Below are 27,081 nucleotides of genomic sequence, written 5' to 3' on the forward strand. Positions count from 1 at the left end.
GCACAATTCATGTCTGAATAAGAATATTTCATCTACAAAGCATTTTTATTACCACAATCAAACATATCAATATGTGCAATGTAAAGTCAATTACTTTGACTTGTGTAATCCTCGTTTCTGTCGACTTATTTTTGTTTTCTGTCTGTCTTTTTTTAGAAAGGTCTGTTTCTGTACTTTTCATCTTTATTACTTTCCCTGCTAATCCTGGTAACATTAAATCAAACAGGGGTATAATTTCATACCTGTTGACATCCTTGACGGTATTTCCAGCTTTTCTTTGAATCTGTCCATTTTGTATACTCCCAGCCTAAAGGAAGGTCATGAAAATTGGAAATTAAGTTACTAATTAAACTTGATAAAATTTACAAAATTGAGACTATTTTGTATTTAGTTTATTAATTGCAGTTTTAACATATCTCTGTATTTACCACACATTTCTCATTTTGAGCATTTTATTTAACATTTTACAAGGGGGTCTAATATCTAATGTATTATGTACAGTTAATGACTAAATTAAGTTTGATATGATCATTGATTTTGCTGAGATTTTAGTTTCAATAAATTTACTTGTACTAATGCATTCTTGTTTGCAGGTTGCTTGGGAAACATTGGAGGATGAGTTTGCTCGTTTTATGTCAGAACGCAAGGGGAAGGACCATGATGATATCTTTGACAAACTAAAACAAGCTGTTAAAGATGAAAGTATAAAACGTCACAAATGGAATGAGCAGGCTGAAGACAGTCTGGTACAGCAACACCTGATTTTGTAGTAATTATTGTGACTTCAAAAAGATCTCAATTAAATTGGTGTAGTTAAGGAATTTCTTAGTCTTGTATTATCTATAGTTTAATTAAGCAGTTTGCTTGTGTCTTAATTTTTAGCATGTAATCCATGATTATGTGAAAATATTTCAATTATATTCTTAGTGATATAAACCTAAAAATGCAAAATAAGAGACAACTATTTTAGAACCTGCTGTTTTAACATTTACAAATTTGTCTTGTTTTACATGAATACATTTTGCATTGAGGCTTGAACGCATTTTTAATATCAATATTAAATGTGCCACATAATTGCATTAAATATTTGCAGTCATTCAGGATGTAATTATGCCTAATTGTATTTTGAATTGAGGACAAGACCCTACTTGGTCGATCCGTGTCTTGAGTAGGAAAGTTGCACTGGCAAATACAAATTTAACTTGCATTTAAGTAAGATGGTCCACATTGGTGAGTTTTCTTGACACTTAGTTGAGCTGCTAGAAATTACTATAACTTGGGAGTCAGTTAAGAAAACATTTTCCTAGTCAGTCTGTGGAGAAGGAGGATATTGAGTTGGGAAGTCTAAGTCAGTTTGTGTGCAAGTTAGACCAGTATTTAAGGCAATATCAAATAGATGTTTGTAAGTACGGGAGATGTTCATATACTGAATCTTTCAAATTGCACCCCTGAATGGAATCATGTTCACGAGTACAAGCATTTGTAAGTTGGACATTCATAAATTGGTATCCCCCAGAATCTTGAAAGTATAAACTTACTGAAAATATATCAGATTTGATTGGCTTTTGATTCCTTGCCCCTTACTTAATTATTATCTTGGTGTTTTTGTAGCGAGTCATCCAGCACAATGCTTTAGAAGATCGTTCTATATCTGACAAACAGCAATGGGATGCAGCAATTCATTTCCTGGAAGAAACATTACAAGCCCGTCTTCGAGACAGTATGTTTCTAAAATTTCATGTGATTTCAATTTCTAAGCTAGTAATTATTTCATTGTCTTAAAGTAGGTTGTACTTTTTCACGGTTAACATGAACATCTCAATTTTTTGATGCACTTTAGATGACGGCATAATCAACACATTGCTTTGCTGTCTGATCCTATATGAGTACAAATGTCAGAAAGTACATTAGGTGGCATTTCTGACTCTCCATTTCTCCAATTTAACTTATTTTTTGCAAACAAATAGGCCTTCTGATTTACTGTTGGTTGTGTGCAAAAGCAAAGGATTTTAAAATGTTAAACAACTTTATTTGGGTCTGATGTCTGGCTTCTGCCTGGAGATCGTCTACATCCTATTTCTTGACTCTTCCACCTAAAAGGATTCTGTGTTAATACAATATCCCAGCCATATCCTTGCTTGTGGTGTTGGAACAAAATGTTTTACCAATACTGTTCTTCCCTCTCCGCCGCCGCAACCACCACCCCCCCCCCCCCGCCCCCCCCAGCCCCTGCCCCTGCCCGTGCCCAGTTTAAAAAAAAACACGAATGCACACTATTTGCTCTTATTTCTTCTGGAAAATTTTATGAATCAACAATAATAAGCTCCCAGTCCTTTCCATAAGCTGAGAGTAACAATATGGTATGTTCCATAATGCTTCTGACTTTGCAGTTTTGATTTCAGTGTTTTATGCTTTTGCTCAGATCTGAATCCATTTTATTGACATGTTGACCTTTATCATGGTTTTCTCTCATAATACTCAGTATATTGTAATCTGTTCCTTTCCATTTCCATCTCTATTTCAGGAAAGTTCCTTACTTTATGCTCATTTGCTCCTTAATTCTACTCTGCATATTTAAAACTATTCAAAAAGTTGATTTAAATCTTTCATTGACGATCATTACTTCATTACAGCCTTTCCTTGCTCCAAATCTTGCTCTTCTGTTGAAAGAATGTGAATGATTTCTTCCTTCGACAAGCCTGACTTCCTGATTTTCATATGAGCTTAGAATAGCATCAAAGCAGCAAATAAAAAACACGATTGCCTTCATTCTTTGTCAAAAAAAGACCAATGCAAAACTGACTACACAACTTAGTCTTTGTTGATATGCCTTCTAAAACCATCAAGCTATCAATGTTACAGCAATTGTAAAGCTGTAAATTGAAGAAAATTGATCAATGAAACCACAAGAACATCAATCTGGTGAAGTGGTTGTGAGAGATCTAGTCTTGAGAAGTGGAAAAGAAAGGATAAATGTCAGTGAATTAAAAGTTTTCTTGAAAAGAAAGGAAGTCAAATTTGGGTTTACATTTTCTGCTCGTGCAGCTCAGACTTAAGAAAGCACAGATGAAAATGGCTGTCTACGTTTTATTATCATCTAAAATGCCATATTTTAGATCATGCGCAAGGGAGTATCTAAATGCAATGAGAATAGCTAACGTGAGGGATATCATTCTAATCATGTATTCCTCACTTATCTTAATAGCTGAGTCTATAATTCATGATATGGTGGGACCAAATTGGCAAGAAAGGTGGCTCTACTGGAAATCACAATCTCAGGAACAGGTGAGATAAGTGCATTTAATATATCTAGCTTAGCTAATTCTCCATTCTCCCAAAGGTTGAGACTATTTCTATAAGACCGAACAGAGCAGAAAATGGGGATGGGTAATTGCCTTGTCCCTGTATTTCCACATTTGAAAATGAATTACGTGTTTGGTACAAGGCACTGAGCTTAAAGATGAGAATGTGTGCTTTTTCTTTTGCTTAAGCCCCAGCAATCATTCAATAGATTGATTCTCTGCTCAATATATTTTTTGGAATAGAGAAAGGTGAAATTTATAGATGACGTTTTCTTATTTGGGTATTTTGTTCAAAAACGTTGTTCTAACAGTTCTTGACTTAATGTGCACAAAAAGGCAGCACAAGGTTGAGTGGCATTTTGATTGTAATTGGTATGTGCCTGTTACATATCAGTTCATGTATATACTTGGGTTGCATGAAACTGCACTCCTGCTGTGCATGGAGAAATTGCAGGCAATTTGCTCTAAATTCACTTGTTATTAATGTATTAATTTGCTGTTCAAGTTTCTATATTGTTGACCAGAAATTAATATTTTTATCTGTTTTAAAGCTTTGGTTAAATTTTTTGAGGATTATAGTAGCAGAACAGGAGCAAACTTCTTGTGCCAATCCCACTGAATGTGAATGTTCCTTGATGTGTTAAAAGCCAAAAGAAACATCCTTGGAGGATTTATGTAAGCTGCTTTGAGAAGCTTGTGTTCACTGGCCTTGTGGAATTACAGATGATGCTGTATTGCAGATGAGGGTGAAAGCATTTTTGGAATGAACAATCTAAGAATAGATAGGAAAGGTTGGGTCTGCTGAAGATAGCCAAGTTTGTTCTCAAAGTAGTAACTTGGTTGAGAGTTGTTATAAAAAAATTACAGTTACCCAAAATTTGGGAAAAACACTGAAGTATAGCGGTAATGAAAGTTTGAGGCAGTAATTTCTGAGAGTTGCCACATCGGTGCCAAAGCAGAATTTTGTGACAACACAGAATGGAGCTGGAAGAGTACAGCAGGCCAGGCAACATCAGAGGAGCAGGAAAGTTGACCTTTCACGTCGGGACCCTTCCTCGCAAATGAGGGAGGGGGAAGGGAGTTCTGAAATATATAGAGAAAGTTGGGGTGAGGCTGGGGAAGGTAAGTGGGATGGGGATAGGTGTCAATTGGTGCCCACTGGGGATGATCCCATTCCGTAGGCAGGTACTGAGAAAGACAATGTGGCTGTAGTACTTGGTTTGCTTCACTATTTGGTCGAATTTTATTTGGATGCATTGGGGGTATGTAGAAAGGCGGGGGAAATGTTGGTGACTCAAGGCAGAAATAGCAAGGAAAAAGAGAACAAATTACTTGGGAAAGAATAAGCTCCCATGTTCTGCAGAAAGAGTTCCAGAAATAACGATGGGAGATTAAGGAAAAATGGTGTCAAAGCATGCATGTCATGAGCATGCAACTAATGCCATCTGCTGGACCATTAAGGAACAACCAGAACTACATTTAAAAAGTGCAGGTCAGCAGAATAAAGAAACCTTCCTAAGGCATACCGAATCTATTTCTAAATTAATTCACAAAATGTGGGCATCACTGGCTGTGCCATTATGTCCATCACCCTCAAGAAGATGACAGTGACCTGCCTTCTTGAACTGCGAGGGTCCGTTTGGAGTGTGTATGCGTACAGTGCCATGGGGGAGGGAGTTTCCAGCATTTTAACCCAGTGACACTGAACTGATAGTGGTATAGTTCCAATTGAGCATGATGACTGACTTGGTGGAGAGCTTCCGTATGATGGAGGTGTTCCCATGTATTGGCTGACCCTGTCCTAGATAGTGGTGGTGATGGATTTGGAAGGTGCAGGAGCCTTAGTGAATTTTTAGTGAGGTGGGAAGAAGTGAATGGCACTACATCCAAAACCAGGAAGGCTGCTTTGTCTTCAGTGTTGTTAAGCTGCTTGTGCATTGTTGGAGTTGCGCTTATCCAGGCAAGTGGGGGGTATTCCATCACATTCCTGGCTTGCACCTTGTAGACTGTGTACAGACTTCCGATGGTCAGAAGGTAAATTGCTCACTGTGAGACTCTTGGTTTCTGACCTGCTGTTGTAGCTGCAATACTTGTGTGACTGATTTTTTTTTCTGGTTCATGGTAATCAACAGGATATTCACAGTGGGGGTTCACTGATAGTGATGCAAGTGAGAGGCCTAAACCAAACATTCAAGATTAGGATATTTAATTCAATGTGAACCATGTCCAGAAAGCAAGAGAAAAAAGGACAGAAAGCTGGGATAAAGACAGACAAAAAAAAGTTATTTGTAAAGTTGCCCAATGATAATTAAAAGTTGTTAAAAGAAATTTGGGATCAGCATTAACCAAGGTTGGCATACCACTGATATGTCACTCATGTCCTTGAGAGAAGGAAATCTGCCATCCTTACTTGGTCTGATCTACGTGTAACTCTGGACCTACAGGAATCTACTCAACTTTTAACCATCTTTGAAGTGGCCTACCATGCCACCCAATTGCATCAAACTGCTACGAAGCCTAAAGAAAGGAATGTAACTTGATGAACCACTTGGCACTGAAAATGACAACAAACACCGTATTGTCCTCCCTGTAGTTCATGTCTTATTTGACCAGCTTAGACTTAGAGTCATAGCCATATGGCATGGAAACAGACCCTTCAGTCCAACTCATCCATGCTGAACCAGATTTCCCAAACCAAACTAGCCCCACTTGCTTGCATTTGGCCCATATCCCTCTGAGCCCTTCCTATTTATGTACCTGTTCACTTTTTTTGTAACTGTACCTGCATCTACCACTCCCTCTGGCAGTTCCTCTGACTTGTTCTGCTTTTTGTTGATCAGGCAATTTTCCATTTCTGCCAGGCAAATGTCGGTATCGATTTGAAGAGAGAGCAAAAGAGTGAATTAAACTGAGTGACTTGTAATACAATACCTGCAGATTTTGAGTCAAATTATTTGGTTTTGGATAGGCCCTGAATTTCCTGATTAAGAAAATAGAGCGCAAAGCAAATTATTGCACTGTCCAGCTTTGATCACCCCATCTGAAGAATGACACCGTTTTGGTAGCTTGAGAATGCATTCATTTCTTTAACTGTTTTGAGCACATATGCATTATCCAAGTGTCAAAATGAGTTAAGTTAATGATTGCAAAATATTATGCAATGAATTAGATATTTTTCTGCATATAATCACAGGATCCCAAATAAGATTTTGAAGTTCACTTTAATTTTAGTTGAAAGACCTAGAATGATTACGGTTATAGATTGACCTTGACTTTGAGAGAAGGAATCTAAAGTTTTACTAGCCCGAAGTGGTGACAAGACCCATCAATGTACAAATCTGTTGACGCAAATTGTACAGAATTTGTTCAGTTTATCATAACAAGCCTGAAAGAAATTTATACATTGGAAAAGCAGTTTTGTTTTCAGTTGATCTGATTCAAGATATCACTTTGCAGTGCTGGTTGACTGGGTACACTTATGCTGTTGTCTGAAGTTCTTCCATTCTTATACATCAAACGGCTAACTTTTGTTGCTTGTTAACCCTTGGTCACCACTTCCTCTGATCGTGCACAGCAGATATTGTGAACTTTAATTGGCTTATTAGTGTATGAACAGTCCATATTAAATCTTTGATTAATTCATTAACATCTGCTTAATTCTTAATTAGTTTCTTTAAATGTAATTACAATTTTCGTGCTATCACTTCCTACAGACTGCTGAGTCATTTTTTGACATCACTTTATCAGATGATCCATTTTGTATTCCTATGATGAGAGGTTCTGTTATTGAAACACAATTCTTAAGGGACTTCACAGTGTTGAAGCTGGGCGGCTGTTGCGCATAATACATCCAGAATGCAGGGGCCACTCGGAATAAGGCTTCAGCATGTTCAAGGTGGAGATTGATTTGGATTTTAAGGGAACCAAGCAATTTGGAGCTATTCAAGGACAGAGGGGTTGAGGCAGATGATCACCCATGGTACAGCTTGTGAAGAACACTCTCCACATGAAGACAGAGCTTGATCTTCACCAGATCTGTAAAGTGGTCACTCTAACAGCCTTAAAATTTCATATGGACGAGTGGATCTGTGACTGGTGAATTAGTGAGGATGAAGCCAACTTTATTTTTCCTACCACACTCTCTGATAGCCTGCTGAGGGAATGGTGGTGCTATCAAGCCACTCTTGGTGAAAATGTTATTACGTACTTGAATAACAGCATTTTACCTCAAAGCATTTTCACATTTATGAACCTAAATTTACGTTGGCTTGACCGTAAAAGCAACAATAAACCCATGACCTTACTTCTGCCATGAGCCGTTTGACTTTCTTTCTCACTGGAGGTATTTTGTAACTAGCCACAATCAAACAGAGTATCGTTTGTGTTGTGTTCGTTTATTATGTGCAAATAACAACGCCCCTGAAAGCGAGAAGAATGTAAGTAATGAGGGAATCTTCCATTCTGTGCATGCATAGTTCCAGTGATGTCCTTACACTTGCATGGTGATGCCAACTGTCCAGGGTCCGCCTGTGCACGTCCTGGCCTATGAGAAACCGACAACTATTCTGCACGTGACAGTGCAAATGTTTCACAGGTGTCAGCAAACATCATTTTTTGAATTCCACTGATGTGCAGCACTCTGTTTTGCTTTGATTGAGAAGACTTTGCTTGCTGACACTGCAGAGCATGTTCATTAGCCTTTGTCTGAAAGTCTGTGCAAATGCACTGACAGCTTTAGGCTGTAAGTAGAAAGAAATGGAGGCAATCAAATCAGCACAACATGACACGTTCTTGAAGATGGAGAGAGAGCTGAAACCACGCATTCTAATTGTTTGGGAGAAGTATCATTACACATTTAGTTAGCTGAAAAATCTGACTCAAAGGAGAGGATAGCAGCTGAGTATGTCTGCTGATCACTTGTGGCAAGTTGTTTGAAGTGTGTCTCGAGGAGGAAGCTGGTTCTCTCAAAGAAGGTTATCCATCAGTTAAAGTTAAATGGGGGTATGGTGTGGTGGAGCAGGAGTTGGTGATAGGAGAGAGGGGACACAGTATTGGGTGGAAGGGAATTCATGGAGATCTGAGGCGCACAGGGCTTGCGGCTTGCACATGTACAGCTTGACCTGTGTCTGTGTCATACTGGCAACCATTTTGGATAAGCACAGTTCGAGTGTTTCATGGATGGTAACAGGGTGAGTGCGTCATTCTTATTTTGATCCAAATGGATAGCTTCGTTGCTGGCATTCTCAAAAATCCAGAGAATCAAGTGAATCTCTCCAACTGGAAACAGAAACAGTCATAGTTCTTGTCTTTTCTAGAACTTTCAGCATTGTGTACCATAGGCTTTCAGCAAGTTACTGACCTTTTGTGGCGGCTGTTAAACGAAACTTGATTCTCTGAAGATGAAAAGATTGGAACATAATATGTAATATTGTGTTACAATGCTGATGCACAGTTACTTCAAGGAATATGCTGGTCTGTTCTCATACTTGTGCTATGCCTCAGTGGGGTAGCATGCAATCAGGCCCTGCTGTTCCTGAAGTTGTCACAAAAGTTAAGAGTTTTTTAAAAGTATGCAAAATTTCACAATTGTTTTTCAGACCCAGGTTACAGAAAACAATGACTGACTGACTGTTTTATTATAAAGAGATTTTAGTTACATGTGGTCAATAATGAACTGTCAACCTATAACTCTACCAGTTAAAATTCTAATCCCCTTTATAAGCTCCCTCTTTACTTGCATGTACATGGAAAAATATGGTTATTATGGGCAAGGGGAAAGACTGGGAATGCACTTCAGTGGCCACTGTCCAAATGTTTGCTGAGATAATGCTGCCTAGGTTTATTCTCCAGATACTTTCTCTTGTTTTGTAGGAGATGCAGGGTAACTGGTTCACACTTAAGCAGGTATTTGACTAAAATGTCGTAGCCAGTTTTGTTTCCTTGAAAGCTGTCTTTGCTTCTGCCCGAACATTTCCACTCAGCTGTTCAGCTGCCTGGTGGTCCTGTCTGTTATTAACAGGCTGAAGGCCTTTGTCATCCACAGACCAGTTTGTTGTTTCCAGCCAAATCTCTGCATGTTTGCACCCCTTGGCTCTGGCTCTAGCCTGTAAATTAGGCCTTAACTACCACATGAATAGGCAACTATGTAAACAGTGCTTGCAATGAGTGTCAAGTTACTTGTTTTTAACATGTGCGCCAATTCTTCAACAATCTTTTTTAAAAATCAATTTTCCTATTTCACTACGTAATCAAAATACAGAAAATTAGAAAGGTACGGTCTTTACACTAGACACCCATAAGATATTTAAAGATAAAAGTGATGAGCTTTCAATCACAATACTTTATAAAATGATTTCCAATTTTGAAAGAAACTGATGGATGAAATGCATTAGGCTAGATTTGTGTGGCGTTACTATCTGCTGGGATAAATTTGAGGCATTTGGCTTCAATACAGCCTGTTACCTTGAGAGTTGCTGAGTATTTCATGCCAAATGTATGAATATATGAAATAGGAGTAGGAGTAAACCATTTGCCCCATTGAGCCTACTTTGCCATTTGATATGGTCACAGCTGATTTGATTGTGGGATCAACTCCACTCTCCTGTCTACCCTTTGACTCTTCACCAACAAAAGAGTCAATCTAACTCAGAGTTTATCTGTACTCAAGGACCATGTCTCCACTGCTTTCAGGCCAGAAAATTCACAAAAATGCAAATCTGAGAGAAAAAGAAACATTCTCATCTCTGTCATAAATTGAAGTCCTTTTATGTCTAAACTGTGTCCCCTGGTTATTGTTCCTCCCATAGGAATGAGGAAAGTAATTTCAACATCAGCCTTTATCGAGTCCCCTCAAAGGATTGTGTTTCAATGATATAATTTCTTTTTAAATTCCAATGGATACAGACCCAACTTGTGTAACATTTCCTCCTTTGTAAAATAAGAAGTTAACCTTTTCATCCCAAGAATGAATCAAGTGAATCTTCTCCGAATTGCTTCCAATTCATTTATGTGTTTTATTAAGTAAGGAGAACAAAATTGTAGATATCCATTAGGCATTACACCAAAAGTCCTGGATACCTGTAACAAAACCTCCGTATTTTGTAGTTATGAGCGAGGTCACCAGACCCAAAACGTTAACTTGGATTTTTCCTCTGGGTGTGCTGCTAGAGGAAGGATATTATTAAATTGGAGAGGGTTCAGAAAACAGTTACCAGGCTGGTGACAGGATGGAGGATTTGAATTATAAAATTTGGCTGGATTGGCTGGGACTTCCTTTAGCTGGAATATAGGAGATTGAGCTGCCAGATCTGCTTAGCTTTTCAAGTAATTTCTGTTTATGATTTACAGCATCCACATTTTGTTCAGTTTTTATTCCCTATTTTGTACTACATTCTCCTTGCGATAAATAGCAGCATTTCACGAGTAGCCCTTATCACGTACTGCACCTGCGTGCTCACTTCTTTGATTCATGTACCAGGATACCCTGATCCCAGTGTAGCGCATGTACTGCTATGGTGGATGACCTCGTGGGATAATTATACAGTCTTAAACTGCTTCATTTTTATCATGTAACTTGAGTTGCCTCTTAAGTGATACTCATCAGTGAAGAACGTAAATGTATTGTAAGATAGGATTTACATGCTTTTGGAAAGGCAAGGACTGATTGGGGATAGTCAGCATGGTTTTGTGCAAAGGAAATAGTGTCTCTCAAACTTGATTGAGTTTTCTGAGGAAGTAACCAAAACGTTTGAGAGCAGAGCAGTAATCATTGTTTACATGGACTTGAATAAAGCCTTTGACAAGGTTCCGCATAGACTAATTAGTAAAGTTAGATCGCATGGTATTCAGGGTGAGTCTGCCAGTTGGATAGGAAATTAACTTCACAGTAGGAGGCAGAGAGTTTATTTAAGACTGGAGGCCTGTGACCAGCAGTATTCTACAGGGATCGATGCTGGGTTCACTTGTTTATCAGTTATGTAAATGACTTGGATGAGAATTTAGGAGGCATTGTCAGTAAGTTTGCAGATGATGGCAAGATTGGTGGTATAGTGGACAATAAAGAAAGGTATCTAAGAATACAAACTGATCTTGTTCATTTGGGTTATTGGGCTAAGGAGTGGCAGATGGTGTTTAGTTTGGATAAACGTGAGGTATTGCATTTCTGTAAAACAAATGAGTGCAGGGCTTATACAGATAATGGTAGGGCCCTGCATTGTGTTGTGGAACAGAGAGACTTGGGTTTTCAAGTACATAATTCTTTGAAATTTGCATCACAGGTAGATAGGGTGGTTATGAAGACACTTAGCATCTTTGCCTTCATTGCCCAGACCTTTGAGTACAGGAGTTGGAACGTCATGTCAAGGTTGTACAGCGCATGGAGGGGTGCTCCTGTTCTGGAGCATCGTTCACGCTTCTGGGTGTGCTGCTAGAGGATGGATATTATTACATTGGAGAGGGTTCAGAAAAAAGTTACCAGGCTGGTGACAGGAAGGAGGATTTGAATTATAAAATTTGGCTGGATGGGCTGGGACTTCCTTTAGCTGGAGTATAGGAGATTGAGGGATGATCTCATAGAGATTTATAAAATCATGAGGGACATAGATAAGGTAACTAACAAGGGTCTTTTCCCTGTGTAGGGAACTTCAAAACTATGGGGCACATATTTAGGATGGGGGATTGAGTTTTTAAAAAGAACATGAGGCAACTTTTTTGTTTAAACACTGATTCATGTGTGGAATGAATTGTCAGAAAAAGTTACAACATTTAAAAGACATTTGGATCAGTGCATGAATACGAAAGGTTTGGAGGGTTCTGGGCCAAACACAGGCAAATGGATTTGGTTTGCTTAGTTCAGTTGGAGTGAAGGTTATGCTTCCGTGCTGTGTGGTTCTATTCTGACACTTGAATGACATTTAACAGAATGCATCCTTTTCTGTAGCACATCAGAAACGAAACCAAAAGTGAATTGGAGCGATTGTTAAAGATTAATGAAGATCACACAGCTTATCTTGCCAACGATGAAGTCACGACAGTTCGTAAAAATCTGGAAGCAAAAAATGTAGATGTGGACACCATTCTGGTACGTGAAGATCAACAAATCTTTAAATGTTTCATTTAGTTTCCATTTCAAACAAAATATGCATGAGCTGACATGCTTTACTATTTGTTTCATTCAGTACCACTCTGCTGAAAATTTATTAGTTATTTTGAAGGTGAGTTTTTTTGAACTAATGGTACAATTTGAAAGAGCATGTACTTTAGTTTCAAGTTTTGCTCATGAATGACAATTTGTATGGAAATCTTCCTTTTAGGATGCCAGATTTGATAGGATAATTCCAATTAAATAATGTTTGTAATGTTCTTATACTGACTACTGTTCTCGAAGAACCACATGTTTTCTTGTTGCGAAACATAACTGATATCAACAAATGCCTTACGTTTTCATTTTTCTTTGTAGATTAAAGATACTTGGCACCAAGTTTACCGAAAACATTTCTTGAAGAAATCACTGAATCATTGTAATCTTTGTAGAAGAGGTTTCCACTATTACCAAAGGCATTTTGTTGACTCTGAGGTATGAGAAAAAATAACACAAAGGAAATATAAATGTGCTCAAAACAGTTCTATTGAGGGCAGCCAAATATTGAAAGAAAATTAGTTATGATCCTAAGATTTTTAACTGATGTTTTTGTGTTCAGTACTGTATAAACTGCAATATTATGTTGTCAAGCTGAGATCAACAATATTAAGACTTTGCACATTGGAGAACAATTTGGAATAAATGCATTTTACTGGTGCTGACTTTTTAAAATACTTTACATTGCTTAATATCATGGATAGCCATAGTCATTGCTGTCAGATCCTAATTGTGGCGTCACTAATAGTAACATCACACTCTGCATGTGGGGTGAATGTGTCCCTTGCATTTGTAGCAACAAATTGCAGCCTTTATTTTCTCTAACTTCTCTTTATCTCATTTTATGTTGCCTCATGGATCATGTTTGTCAAAATAACAATGATTACAGTGGGTCTAGATCCAGCACCAACCAGGGCAAGATGATAGTAGTAAAAGCAAACGTGAAAGCTTAGCAGTGCTAATTGGCATCAATTTTTTTAAATGACTTATGTTTTATGGGACATTGAAGGCATTTACAATTAAATATTTTCTGAAGACTTCAAATGTGTAATATCTCAGGACAGATTATTCTAATTAAAACTGCTGTATTCCATTCGAAGACAAAAGTGGCCGATAATTGAGATCTATTAATGGTCTTTAACTGGAGCCTCTGCTATAGTGAAGCATGTTTCAAAGGGCAATGAAATATTAAAGTACTCAGCTACACTATGATATAGACAGTTTTAAACAAGCACTTCAGTTGGATTTCAAATGTTCAGAAGTCTTAATTTGTGCATAGTTTGTTGAAAACCAATATATGTTGGAGAATTCAATTTGCTCATATTTCTGCAGGTATCTCTTTTGTTTTTCTGTAATTTATTAATGCATATTGTCTTTTCACTGAGGATCTGCATTAAATTTTCTCTATACTAATGAGGTTTAGCTTGCTGAGTGGAAGCCTTGGGTTCCGATATATAGTTTTTAACGACTGACAAAGAGATGCTACAACACAATTTTAACTGCTCACAAATTGATACTGAGGGAGCAACTTAGATTTCAAAGTTAATGTCCGAAATGGAAAAGTTTCTGCTGGTACAGAAAGCATTTGTTTAATGATGTTGGAGCAGAGTAGCAAGACTTTGGTGTTGCTTCGGCAATGTTATACCTAACCTGCTTGATACTTGATTCACTGCCAACAGCGGAAACAGTTTCATTTTCCACCACTAAAACCCATGGCTATAATCACAAAGACGGAAGTGAAACATAGGTGAATTAAGGATTGTCATACTGTCTCTCTTCTCTTTTTCCCCTTCCCCGCAGCTGGATTGCAATAATGTTATCCTGTTCTGGCGTATTCAACGAATGCTAGCTATTACAGCAAACACACTCCGCCAACAGCTAACAAATACTGAAGGTTAGTTAAGATCCTGTTTGTGGTGAAATGTGCATCAGGAACAACAATTATATTTATATTGCATCTTTTAATGTGCTAAAATGTCCCAAGTCACTTTACAGGAGTGTTTAAAAACAAAAACAAAGTTTGATGCCAAGTCAAATAAGGTAATAAATTAAGGTGAATAAATTCAGGCAGATAAACATCTTGACGGAAACATGAAGGCAAGACATAGGGTTAGGAATAAAATTCTAGCGCATAGTGCATAGCCAGCTGCATGCACAGCTGCTAATAGTGAAACAGTTAAAATCTGGGATGATGAAGGTGTCAGAATAGAGGAATGTAGATACTTTGAAAGGTTGTGGGACTGGAGGAAATTATAGAAAGAAGGATATTTTAAAGCTGTGGAATGATTTTAAAACAAAAGTGAAAATTTTAAAAGAGAGGTGTTGCATACTGGGATCCAGTATGTATTTTTTAAAAAGGAGGTGCTGGGTGACTTGATGTGGCCAACAGCACACAAAGCAGAGTTTTGGATGACCTCCAGTTTAGGAAGCCAGACGTGGGAAGTTGGCCATTGGCACACTGGGACGGTCACCGAGAAGTAACATAGCTGAAGTATTCAGCAATACGTGAGACAGAATCTGGCAATGTTATGAAGTGGAAATGGGCAGTCTTCAAAATGGTGTAAATATGTGGTCAGAAACTCATCAAGTAGTCATATGTGAAGCAAGACTACAAACAAAGCTTAGCCGGAGATAGTTAGAAAGAGATAGATGATTTGGATAGCTATGGAATAGTTTTATCTAAACACTGAAGACAATGACTTTGATCGTCCCAATTTTTAAGTGGTTGAAATTTTGCTCATTTAGTATGAAATGTTGGGAAAGCAAACCAATAATTTAGAGCTGTTTGGAAGAATTGAGACCAGTGATGGTGATGTAGAGTTGGATATTATCAGCATATATGAGAAACCTGATGCTGTACTTTCAATTCCTGCCACTGAGGGGCTTATTGGAGATGATCACTAACAAGGAGTTGAACCTTTAATGATACCAGAGGTAATAGTGTACAAGCTGGATGATTCTTTTCTCAAGATTATATGGAAACACTTGGAGCCAGATCCCCACATTGAATGTCATTGGAAAGCTTCACATGAGGACAATGTGGTCTGCTGTGTCAAAGTTTGCAGTTGGGTTCAGAAGAACAAAGTGGGATAATTTACCTACCTCACAATCGCATAGAATGTGACTTTAGTGGTAGCCATTTCCTTATTGAGGTCGTGACAGAAACACGATTGAAGGGGCCTTGCACTTGGGGAGGTAAAAACATATGCAGACACTGTGGAAAGCAAAGATTGGGGATGGTATGATAGTTTGCAACAGTCATGATGTGCTAAGAGTTGGTGATTTAAGGAGTGGGGTGAAAATAGATTTATAAGAGAGTGGAGTATCTGAGGAAAGAGGCAAGTTTACAATATCAGCCAACAGGGGAGCCAGGAAAAATAACACTACCGCTATGTTTCAGATCTGTGAAAAATACAACTAATTTGGAATTTCCTTCTAAATAAACTGAGAATCTGAAGTGAAAAGATTAATTATTCACTTGTGTTACTTGTAGGTGCGCACAGATAGTGCTGTGAAGTTGGTGCATAGGCTGTCATATTTTTGTGAAAAGTGTTCAATTTTCAAGTTGGGCACCAATTGTTTTTCAATTTAGTAACATCAATTTATGATCTTGATTAGATATTTTTTGCATAAATGTTCGCTCAAGATTATAAATAATTTGTGTATTCATCCTCTGAAAAGTAGAAGTGGAAAATAATTGGAGTTGTTGACTGTGTTATCTTTGAATTGTGATCCATTTTGCACTTGGATAAGTTTTGACATATCAATTTTCTGACTTCACCCACATGAAACTGCATTAGTTGATCAACATATTAACACAGAGCTTCATTTTTTGCATTTTGTCAGTGTGATATTGTATGAGACAGTGGACAGGATTACAAGAAAATGCTGATGGTAGTGTCACTGGAGTTCTTTTGTATCACCTCGGTCCTATGTGCTTTCGGGATTCATGACTTAGCATAGACTGCATGTTGGTGATGTGTTATTTAGATTATTTTAGAAATGAACTGCCCAATGAAAGCTTTCATCTGCCACTTATAGACTTGCACAGCACAGAAACAGACTCTTTGGTCCAACTCGTCTATGCTGACAAGATATCCTAAATTAATCTAGTCCTGTTTACCAACATTTGGTCCATATCCGTCTAAACCCTTCTTATTCGTGTGCCCATCCTGCTGCCTTTAACTGTTATAATTTTACTCATCTTCGCCACTTACTCTAGCAGCCCGTTCCATACATGCAGCACCCTTTGCGTGAAAAAGTTGCTCCTTAGGTGCCTTTTAAATCTTTCTCCTCTCATCTTAAACCGGTGCCCTCTAGTTTTGGGGACCCCCCCCCCCCCCCCCGCCCCAACCTGAGGGAAAAGACTTTGGCTATTCATCCTGTCCATGCACCTCATGATTTTAGAAGCCTCTATGAGGTCACCCTTCAACACTCCAGAGAAAATAGCTTCGGCCTATTCAGTCTGTCCCTATAGCACAAACCATCCAATCCTGACAATATTCTTGTAAATCTTTTCTGAACCATTTCAATTTTCATGGGATCCCTCTTATAGCATGGAGACTAGAATTGCAGGCAGTATTCCAAAAGTGGCCTAACCAATGTCCTGTACAGCCGCAACATGACTTCCTAACTCCAATTCTCAATACACTCATCTGTTGTCTGTATCTTACAGTGGCTCTGTGATTTTGCAATGTTGCTAATGATGCATGATAGAAAATAGTAATCCGGGGAAATTTCTGTACACAGCTGATTTTCACAACACTTACTCTTAATTGTAAAGGAATTTATTTTGTATATACAGAACTTAGTGTTTTTTAAGAAAAATCAGAAATGTGTAAAATATCTGAGATCATTTTTGAAAAGTTTCTTGTAAAAATGATTGGGATGAAAATACAGAAGGCATGGTTAGGAAGTTTGCGGATGGCACCAAAATTGATGGCATTGACGACAGTGAAGAAGGTTTTCTAAGAATCCAAAGGGATCTTAATCAAATTGTTCAATAGCTGAAAAATGGCAGATGAATTTCAATCTGGATAAATGCAAGGTATTGCATTTTGGTACAACAAACAAGGGTAGGGCTTATACAATTAATGGTAGGGCCTTGGGTAGTGTTGTGGAGCAGAGACACCTCGGGTGCAGGTACATAATTCTTTAAAGTTTGCATCATGTATCAACAGGTCGGTTAAGAAGACATTTGGGACACTTGCCTTCATTGCTCAGTCTTTTGAGTAAAGGAGTTGGGACACTATGTTGAGGTGGTACACAACATTGGTGTGCTTTATGACGCTATGACTATGACTCTTTGAGTATAGGAGCAAAGAGGTCCTTCTGCAGCTGTACAGGGCCCTGGTGAGACCACACGTGGAGTATTGTGTGCAGTTTTGGTCTCCAAATTTGAGGAAGGACATTCTGGCTATTGAGGGAGTGCAGAGGTAGAATGGCGGGACTATCATATGTTGAAAGATTGGAGCGACTGGGCTTGTATACACTTGAGTTTAGAAGGATGAGAGGGGATCTGATTGAGACGTATAAGATTATTAAGGGATTGGACACTGGAGGCAGGAAGGATGTTTCTGTTGATGGGGGAGTCCAGAACCAGAGGACATGGTTTAAAAATAAGGGGTAGGCCATTTAGAACAGAGTTGAGGAGAAACTTCTTCACCCAGAGAGTGGTGGATATATGGAATGCTCTGCCCCAGAACGCAGTGGAGGCCAACTCTCTGGATAGTTTCAAGAAAGAGATAGATAGAGCTCTTAAAGATAGTGGAATCAAGGGTTATGGGGATAAGGCAGGAACAGGATACTGATTGTGGATGATCAGCCATGATCATAATGAATGGTGGTGGTGGCTTGAAGGGCCGAATGGCCTACTGCTGCACCTATTGTTTATTAAAAGACTGTAATGTTCATGTATTTGTTATACAATAAGTAATAGCTAAGTTAATTCTCTCGTAACTGGCAACGTTCTGTGGTAGGTTAAGTATCTGCTGAGATATATTCCTCATTACCTAGCTGGCAGCATAGAGCCCATATCTAAAACTGAATCAATGTAATTCATTGCTACCACAGCAGCAACTGTTTAATGGATACAATGTTGCACACTTAATTCTTTGAAAAATCACCATTCATCAAGATCTTAAAATCTAAAAACCTATGCTTTCCACCAATGCCAGTGAGACGTCTTGAAAAGAATGTAAAGGAAGTATTGGAAGACTTTGCTGAAGATGATGCTAAAAAGGTTCAGCTGCTGACAGGAAGGAGAGTTCAACTAGCAGAAGACCTCAGTGAGTAATACTTTTATACTTGTGCTGTCTGACTACATTGTTTCATTAATTCAATATGATCTCAAAGTGTTTGAGTTATTTTCACAAACCTGATTCGATGGCAGCTAGTACATGAACATTTGTACAAACATACTTTTGATTTTCCTGAATGCTTGTTTTAGAGATAAGAATCATTTGACTTGCAGTGTGGTTATTTTGGATTCAAGCGGAGTTTTCAGTTTGCAGTAGCTATTTTATAAGAGTGCATAAGTTGATTTGTTAAAAGCATGAATTTGCATTTTTGACTGTAAACAGTAACCAAGTCAAACATGTTTGCTAGGTGATAATATGAACTTGCATTTTAATTGAGTTTTGTTTCAAATTATTTATAGCTGTTAACTATCGTTGAGTTATAATATTTTATGTTAATAATTGACGCAATTTATTTGTTAAATAATATTCAATTGAAATACTTCATTCAAGTCTATAGGAGACATTTACTTATTTGAATAATTTTTAAAATGCTTGCAGCTGTTCTTTTATTCACCCCGTTATGCCTGTTTTGTATGAGACAGCCTATGATTTGCTTTAGCAGAGCAATGAGAGATGGCTGTTGTTAGTCTTGCTGTGTTATTTTCATTTCACTGGAGGTACAAGCTAATAAAGGGAAATAAGGGTGAACAAGGCAAGCAACTGTGGATCACCTTAACCAATCAGATTTAAAAATAAAGTAAAATTAACAGTATAAAAACTGAGTGATATTTAGTGGATGAATGAAATGACAAAGAAGTTGCAGAAAGAGGCATGAACCACAAGTAGGAAAGCTTGGATTATGAATGGGAAAGAAGTTTAAAGAAATGCATTATTTATAACTTTACGTTATTAAAATCTCCAAAAACTGAAACTAGAGAAAATGTTCCTACACATTTTCAGGAGTTAATTTTCAGTGCCCGTCTTGGTTCATTGATAGTAATGAATGTGTACCACAATGCTAACAGAATCTCTTGAAAACTAATTTAGGTTTAACCCATAGTTGAATATCAGAAAAGATGAGAGTAACTGAAAGTGACATCAAGCGCATGTAACCAAGTTTGGTATCTAGGAGTCTGAGCAAAATTAGTGTCAAAATCAGTGAAACCGTCACTGCTGTTTGGAGTCAGACCTTGCACAAAGAAAAGAGATTATGGTTGTTACAAGTTGGTCATCTCTGCTGCAGACCATTTCTGTAGGGATTTTACAGAATATTTTCTAATCAATCTTTTCAGAGATGTTAGTGCACACCTCTGGAGCAGGTGGGACTTGAACCTGGGTCTCCTGACTCAGAGATAGGGACAGTTCCACAGGATAGTGTCCTCGGCTCATCTTCAGCTACTTCATTAATGTCCTTTCCTCATCATAAAATCAGAAGAGAAGATATTTGCTGCTGATTGCATTATGTTCAGCACCATTTGTGATGCCTCAGATACTGCAGCAGTCCAAATGCAGCAGGACCTGGATAATATCCAGGCTTGGGCTGACAGGTATTATTTGAACCACAGAAGTGCCAAGCAATGACTCTCTCCAACAAGATAGCATTTAACCATGGCAACTTGACATCCAATGCCATTGAGTCCCCAGTGTCAACGTTCTAAGGGCTACAATTGACCAGCAGCTGAGTTGGAGTAGCTATTTGAAATAATGTGGTCATAAGAGAAGGTCAGGAATCCTGACTTCCTCAAACCTTGAACATCTCTCCAACAACACTCAGAAGTTTGACACCCTCCAAAACAAAGCAGGCTACTTAATTGGCAATGCGTTCGCAAACATTCTTCCCTCCACCACTGATACATAGCCATACCAGTGTGTACTGTCTATAAGGTGCACTGCAGAAATTCACTAAACTCTTTTGACAGAACCTTCCAAACTGAAGACCGCACCATATAGAACAACGACAGCAGCAGAATCATTGCAATACCGCCAGCTATAAGCGTAGCTCCAAGCCACTTACCATCCTGACTTGGAAATGTGTCATGTTTTTTTTAGTGTTGCTGGGTCAAAATCCTGGGACTCCTTCCCTAACAACACTGTGGTTGTACCTACAATGAATAGACTGCAGCGTTTCAAGTAGGCAGCTTATTGCCACCTTCTCAAGGTCAGAAAATGCTGACCCAGTCAGCTATGCAAACATCCCATGAATAAATAAAATAAAATTATACAATCCTTAAATAGGTACAAAAGAGTTTCCTTGCATCACTTAAGACCAGTTGTAATTAGTGGTGAGCTTTGATCGTCTCTATCATATGTGTACAACATTTCATGTTTGAAAATGCATTTCAGTGATGACCCAGACGGTAGAGTACTGCTATGTGAAGCATCTTGGACAGCAACTGTTATTCTATGTATTCAACTTTTTTATTTTTCTCGCCTTGCTTGAAATTACATTAGCGTTTGAGCACAAATAACGACTCATGCCATCAGACATGTTGACACTGAATTATGCGCCAATGCTTAAAAATATGGCTTTCTACTGAAATTTTTGGACGGTGTTTCATTGAAATAATGATTAAACAGCATTCTCAAATATCAAGGCACTTAGTGGTAAGCACATAATGTTCAGAATTCCCACAGCTGGTCTTTATGCTGTTGAGGATGAAGAAAGCAATCTGCAGTTCTGTCTGTGATCAATAAGTGGCAGCATTTACTATAATTAAAATGATGCAGCCAGTTGTCATGTAAGTGTACCGAACATACATTTCCAGGTTTGAAACTAAACTTGGATTTGTTGCTAAGGAAAATGCTAATATCCTGAGTAACTTTAATTTATATGTATAGAAATGCAATGATAGCATACCTGTATACTTTAACATTTTTTGTTACTGCCACTGAAATAATTGAACTAGCCAATTGTAGAGTAATTCTTCAAACATCTGTTACTTGCAGTTTTCAACCACTACCCTGTGCTTGCTGATTCATACCAGCTCTTGATTAAACATTGCCAAATTCTTCAAATTCATGTTTTCACATCACTTCACCCTTCTTGGGTGAAGGGAACCTTGCCCTTCCCATGACTATGATGTTTTACTATTTGCCAAGATACCTGCACTCTTCCAATTCTGGCCTTGTGAACATTCCAGTTTAAGTAACTTGACAATTGATGGCTGTGTCTTTTGCTGCCAAGAAGAGCTTGGGCTCTGAAATTACCTCCAGAGCCCCCCACGGAAATACACGTACATGTGCACTGACACACAGTTATAGAGTTTAATACAGCCTGGAAACACTCCCCTCAATCCAATTCGCCCATGCCAACCAGATATACTAAACTGGTCAACTCTCATTTCCCAGCATTTGGCCCATGTGCCTCTAAACCCTTTTTATTCATATACCCAAATATTTGTGGGAATAATTGACCCACATGCACACACTGTCACACACGCACCAACATACACTGACACATATGTGCACCTCAAGACACACCCTGTCACATGCGAAAACGTTTCTCCCCCTGGACCCATGCACAATAACAAACCCCTACGTGCTGACACACATACACAACAACAAACATGCACCAACAAACATAACGGCACACTCTGGCGCACGCACCCTGACTCACTCTTAGACAACATGCAAACCGATTCATACTCAAACGGCACATACGCAGCCTTACTCAAAATACACATCCTGACACTTACACAGTGTATATATGTCTGTGAGTGTTTGTACACAGACACAAACTGATCAACATGCAGACATGATCCCATAGGCATGTATGTACACATACAAACACTCGTGCGTGCGCGCACACCTCCTCTCTACAGAAGGCTATGTTTTCTTCCTGGTGCGAGCATTGATAGCATCTCCTCTGGACTGAAGAGGATTTGGTGTGGGAGGGGTAAAATTCAATTGTTGTTGGCCACATTAGTACAATTGACATTGAGTGGATTAGAAAGAAACTCCTGGAAATATATGAACTGTTAAGAGACAAATTAGCAAGCAGAAGCTCCAAGGAAATGATTTTGGGATTATTCCCTGAACCACAAGGGTACTGTCATAGGGTAATGAAGTCAGGGACTTAAATGTGTGGCTCAAAAGGTTGGTGTGAAAGGAATAGGTATTAGTTCATGGGGCACTGGAAACCAGTACTGGGCATGAAGGGAACTATTCCAGTAGTTTAAGCTTCATTTAAACAGTGCTGGAAGGTTGTCATGGCAAATCAAATAACCAATGACATGGAGAGGGTTTTTAAACTAATTTAGAGGGAAGGATGGTGAGTGGGAGGAGAATGAAGGAAAGGCATACGACAGCATTACAGCTATTTGGATAACAACACACAAGGGGCTAGGGGGACAAGATGTACAAATATAGAAAATAGGGTTAAAAGGTGGAAAAGGATTTTAAAAAACGAAATTAATGGCTCTCCACCTAAGTGGGCATAATGAGTGAATTAACAGCACAAATACATGTTAATGGGTATTAGAACCATTTTGGAGACGACACGGTTGCAAAAAGACAACACAAAAGTGAATATACACGGGTATGTAACTTTTTAAAAGGAAAGGGTGGTGAGGTAACTTTTATCAGTACAGGATGGAAAAGTGGCTCAGCCAGCAAACATGATGTTAGATCAGAAGATGTAGAAGCCATATGGACTGAGGTAAGGAATGACAAGGGGAGGGAGACATCAGGGGGAATAGTCCATGTATCCCCTAATAGTAGCTAAACCGTAGGATAGAGAATAAATAAGGAGATAATGAGGGCATGTAAAAAAGACACAGTTCGTTGTGAATGATTTTACTCCTCTTTAAGATTGGGGAAATCAAGTTGGTAGATGTAGTCACAAGGAAGAGCTCATGTAATGTATTTGAGAGTTTCCTTGAACAATATGTTGTGGGTCAAACCAGCGATTGAGTGCTTTAGAATATTTTACTCAGTCATTTCGAGACACTGTAAATACAAATTCTTATTTGTTAGTGTAGTCAATTTCTGTTATTCACATCATTGGTAATGTTTGTTGAGGGCACTTGTGATGGTGAACTGCTAAGCTTTTCCATGCTGGTTGGAACAATACACTGTTACGTTTTGCCGAGAGGTAATAAACCTTATTATTGACTGTCAGCAGACTGACTGAGATTACTAAAAGAGATAGTATGATAAATTCCTTCAATTAATACTTCAGTTATAGAATTAAAAATAATCTCTTTTTTGGCTTGGGCAATAACGGATTAAAGATCTGATAAAGTCCCTGAGATTATGTTCAGATAGAACATAGTGTCTGAGTAGAATATAACGTTTTTTCCTAAAATTGCACTCATTTAGTCTGATAGCTTGACTGATTTCAGGTGTTATTCGTTGGTTAACTGTAATTTTACAGATAATGTTATTTTAGGTCAGTTTGATCAGATATCTGTACAGCGTGTTTATGGAAATTCACCTTTTTTAAGCTACTCGATGTGTCTTTACCTGTAGGAAAACGAAATTCCTTTTAAAAGAAATTCTCTTCCAAACAAATAAGGAGAAAAATTTCCATTTATGAAAGGATGCAGAATTAAAGATGCAAAAGTGATAATGGAAAGCTCTTGCATGTATAGAATAAAACCTTTCAGCCAGGTTATAAATACTTTGTGTTATAAATTAGTGAATGAAAGCGTCTCTGGGAAAATATAATAGAATATTTGAAATACAAGGTCTGATCTACATTTTTTTTTAGAAATTGCGAAGAATGTGAAACCCCTTTCTTAAAAGCTGATCTAATGGTAGGGCGTTACTTAGCTCAGTTGACTGGTCAGCTGGTGTGTGATGCAGAGTGATGTCAACAGCTGGGGTTCAATTCCTTCACCAGCTGAGGTTAGGTGAGTGGGTCAGTCCGACTCAACCTCACGCCCCTTGCTTGAAGTATGGTGACCTTCAGATGAACAACCACCAGTCATCTCTCTCTGAGACAGCAGCCCTGTGGTCTGTTAAGATTAAGGCAACTTACCTTTATTTTAATGATCATATAATATGGAATGTTATTAAGTAAACTTAAAACTGTCAGTAGTTGATTCTCAAACGGATTATTGCTGTTCTTAAGCTAACACAGTGTTGTCATTTGTTTTCATAGCATTTCATGAAGGGAAATGTTAAAACCCTCGTTATATGGTGCTTTGACAATCCTAGAACACTTCAAAGCTTTCTACAGCCTCTGAAGTACTTTTGAAGTGTAGTAATTAATGTAACACAGTGAAGTGCAGTTTCTTATTTGTACACTGCAAGATCCCACAGACAAAAATGAGCTCAAGGACCAAATGCTCTTCAGTTATCTTAGTTGAGAGATAATTGTCAGCAATTTTTTTTCCTATTCGTTGTACCATCGGGTTTTTTTAATGTAACCTGAGATGGCGGAAATCACCTCTGCCAACATAGCGAGAAGACTCTGTCCCGCACTTATTCAGTATTGTACTGATGCGTTAGCTTGTTATGATGTGCTCAAGTCCTTAGAATTGACCTTGAAGTCACAATCGTTTAGTCCAGAAGTGAGACAACATTTTCTCATAGTTTTGGCACATTTTTAAAAAAAAGTAAGTAAATTTTCATCAAGTTTGCAGTTATATATGCTTTAAACAGCATGGCTGTTTAAACCTTTCATCACTCTTGATGATAGCATTCAGAGGGATGCAGTCAGTCTGGTGTTTTTCACCACTTTTTACTTTCACTAGAATGTAATGGGCTTTTATGTTTAAACAGTTTAATATAAAGCACTCTTAGTGCTCACCCCAACTCTTCCTTGAAGTTTCATGTTTAGGAGCATAGAGAATTATGATCAAACTTTATTCCTTTCACCATTATACAGATGAGACTTGTAGATTGTAAAGCATGTGAAGACGAGGATGCCGACTCTGGAAACTTGAACTCTGAAAAAGGAGAAATATAAAAACAAAACCTGCTTTAATTGCCATAACAGAATTATCTGATCCTAGTTTTCGCAGGAACTTGACCGTCCCCAAACTCCATACAGAATTGGCAATGTCACAGCTATTAATTCATCCATTGCTATGCATTCATTTATTAAGCCATAAGTCCAAAAGATACAGGAACAGAAACATCCATTTGGCTCATCAAGTCTGCTGTGCCATTTGATCATGGCTGATATGTTTCTCAACCCCATTCTCCTGCCTTCTCCCTGTAACCCTTGATCCCCTTACTAATCAAGGACCTACCTAGGTCTGTCTTAAATACATTTAATAACATGGCCTCCACAGCCCTATGTGACAATAAGTTCCACAGATTAACCACCCTCTGGCTCAACAAATTCCTTCTCATCTCAGTTCTGAAGGCTCGTCCCTTCAGTCTGAGGCTGTGCTCTCGTGTCCTAGTCTCCCCTACTGGCGGAAACATCTTCTCCACGTCAACTGTTCTCAATGCTCCCTGTTCTTCCTCCTATCTTTGTGTCATGCACAAACAATGTCCTCTGTTCCTTTGTCCAGATCATTTAATATATATGGTCAAATAGTTTTGGTCCCAACACCTACCCCTGTACAATTCCATGAGTCAGGCTGCCACCCCAAAAAAGACCCCTTTATCCCCACTCTGCCTTCTGTCAGTCAGCCAATCCTCTCTCCATGCCAGTACTGTGTTCCAAATGCTAGGGTTTTTTTTTTACCTTATTTGGCAGTGTCCTGTGCGGCCCCTTGTGAAAGACATCCTAGAAATCTTATCTATGGCTGTACTTTGCCTAACTTGCTTGTTACTTCCTCAAAGAATTCTAACAGATTCATCAGGCATAACCTCCTCTTGACAAAGCCAACTCAGCCCTATTTTGCCATGCTTTTCCAAGTACTTCACAAACTCATCTTTAACAATGGACTGTAAAATCTTATTGACATCTCTAGGTCAAGCTAACCAGCCTACAATTTCCTGTCGTCTGCCTCTCTCCCCCTTTGTAGGGATATTACATTAGCCATTTTCCAGTCATTTGCCACCCACCCTGACTCCATTGTTTGTTGAAAGGTCACCATCAATACCGTTCCAATCTCTTCAGCTTTATCTTTCAGAAGTCTGGGGTGTAGTCTATCTAGTCAGAATGATTTATTCACCTTTAGACCTTTTCAGTTTCTCTAGTACTACCTTCTTAGTGGTGGTCACTACACTCACTTCTATCCCTGACTTTCTTGAAGTACTAGTGCGCTGTTTCATTTCCACAATGAAAACTGATGTAAAGTACCTGTTCAATTCCTCCACCATTTCTTTGTTCCCGATTACTACCACTCCAGCCTCAAGTGGTCCAATGTCCACTTTTGCTGCTCTCTTACCCGTCAGATATTTGAAAAAAAAATTTTGCCGTCCTCTTTTTTTATTATTAGCTAGCTTAGTCTTACATTTCATTGTTTTCCCCCCCCTCTTATTGCACTTTTAATTATCCTCT

The 27,081-nt window shown here is 38.4% G+C and overlaps 1 protein-coding gene across 8 annotated transcripts in view; it reads left to right on the top strand.

Annotated features, from left to right (window-relative positions):
- The window catches only part of opa1 (OPA1 mitochondrial dynamin like GTPase), a 128,173-nt gene that overhangs the window by 73,185 nt on the left and 27,907 nt on the right, over positions 1 to 27,081 (top strand). For all 8 annotated transcript variants that reach the window (XM_048542006.2, XM_048542005.2, XM_059651099.1 and 5 more), the window contains 7 exons: positions 594 to 746; positions 1,612 to 1,720; positions 3,206 to 3,285; positions 12,241 to 12,381; positions 12,760 to 12,876; positions 14,239 to 14,332; positions 18,615 to 18,725. In XM_048542006.2, the coding sequence (XP_048397963.1) occupies positions 594 to 746; positions 1,612 to 1,720; positions 3,206 to 3,285; positions 12,241 to 12,381; positions 12,760 to 12,876; positions 14,239 to 14,332; positions 18,615 to 18,725 (805 nt within the window). The remainder of the gene's footprint in view (positions 1 to 593; positions 747 to 1,611; positions 1,721 to 3,205; positions 3,286 to 12,240; positions 12,382 to 12,759; positions 12,877 to 14,238; positions 14,333 to 18,614; positions 18,726 to 27,081) is intronic.

The sequence above is a fragment of the Stegostoma tigrinum genome, chromosome 14 (assembly GCF_030684315.1).
Source record: "Stegostoma tigrinum isolate sSteTig4 chromosome 14, sSteTig4.hap1, whole genome shotgun sequence".
NCBI lineage: Eukaryota > Metazoa > Chordata > Chondrichthyes > Orectolobiformes > Stegostomatidae > Stegostoma > Stegostoma tigrinum.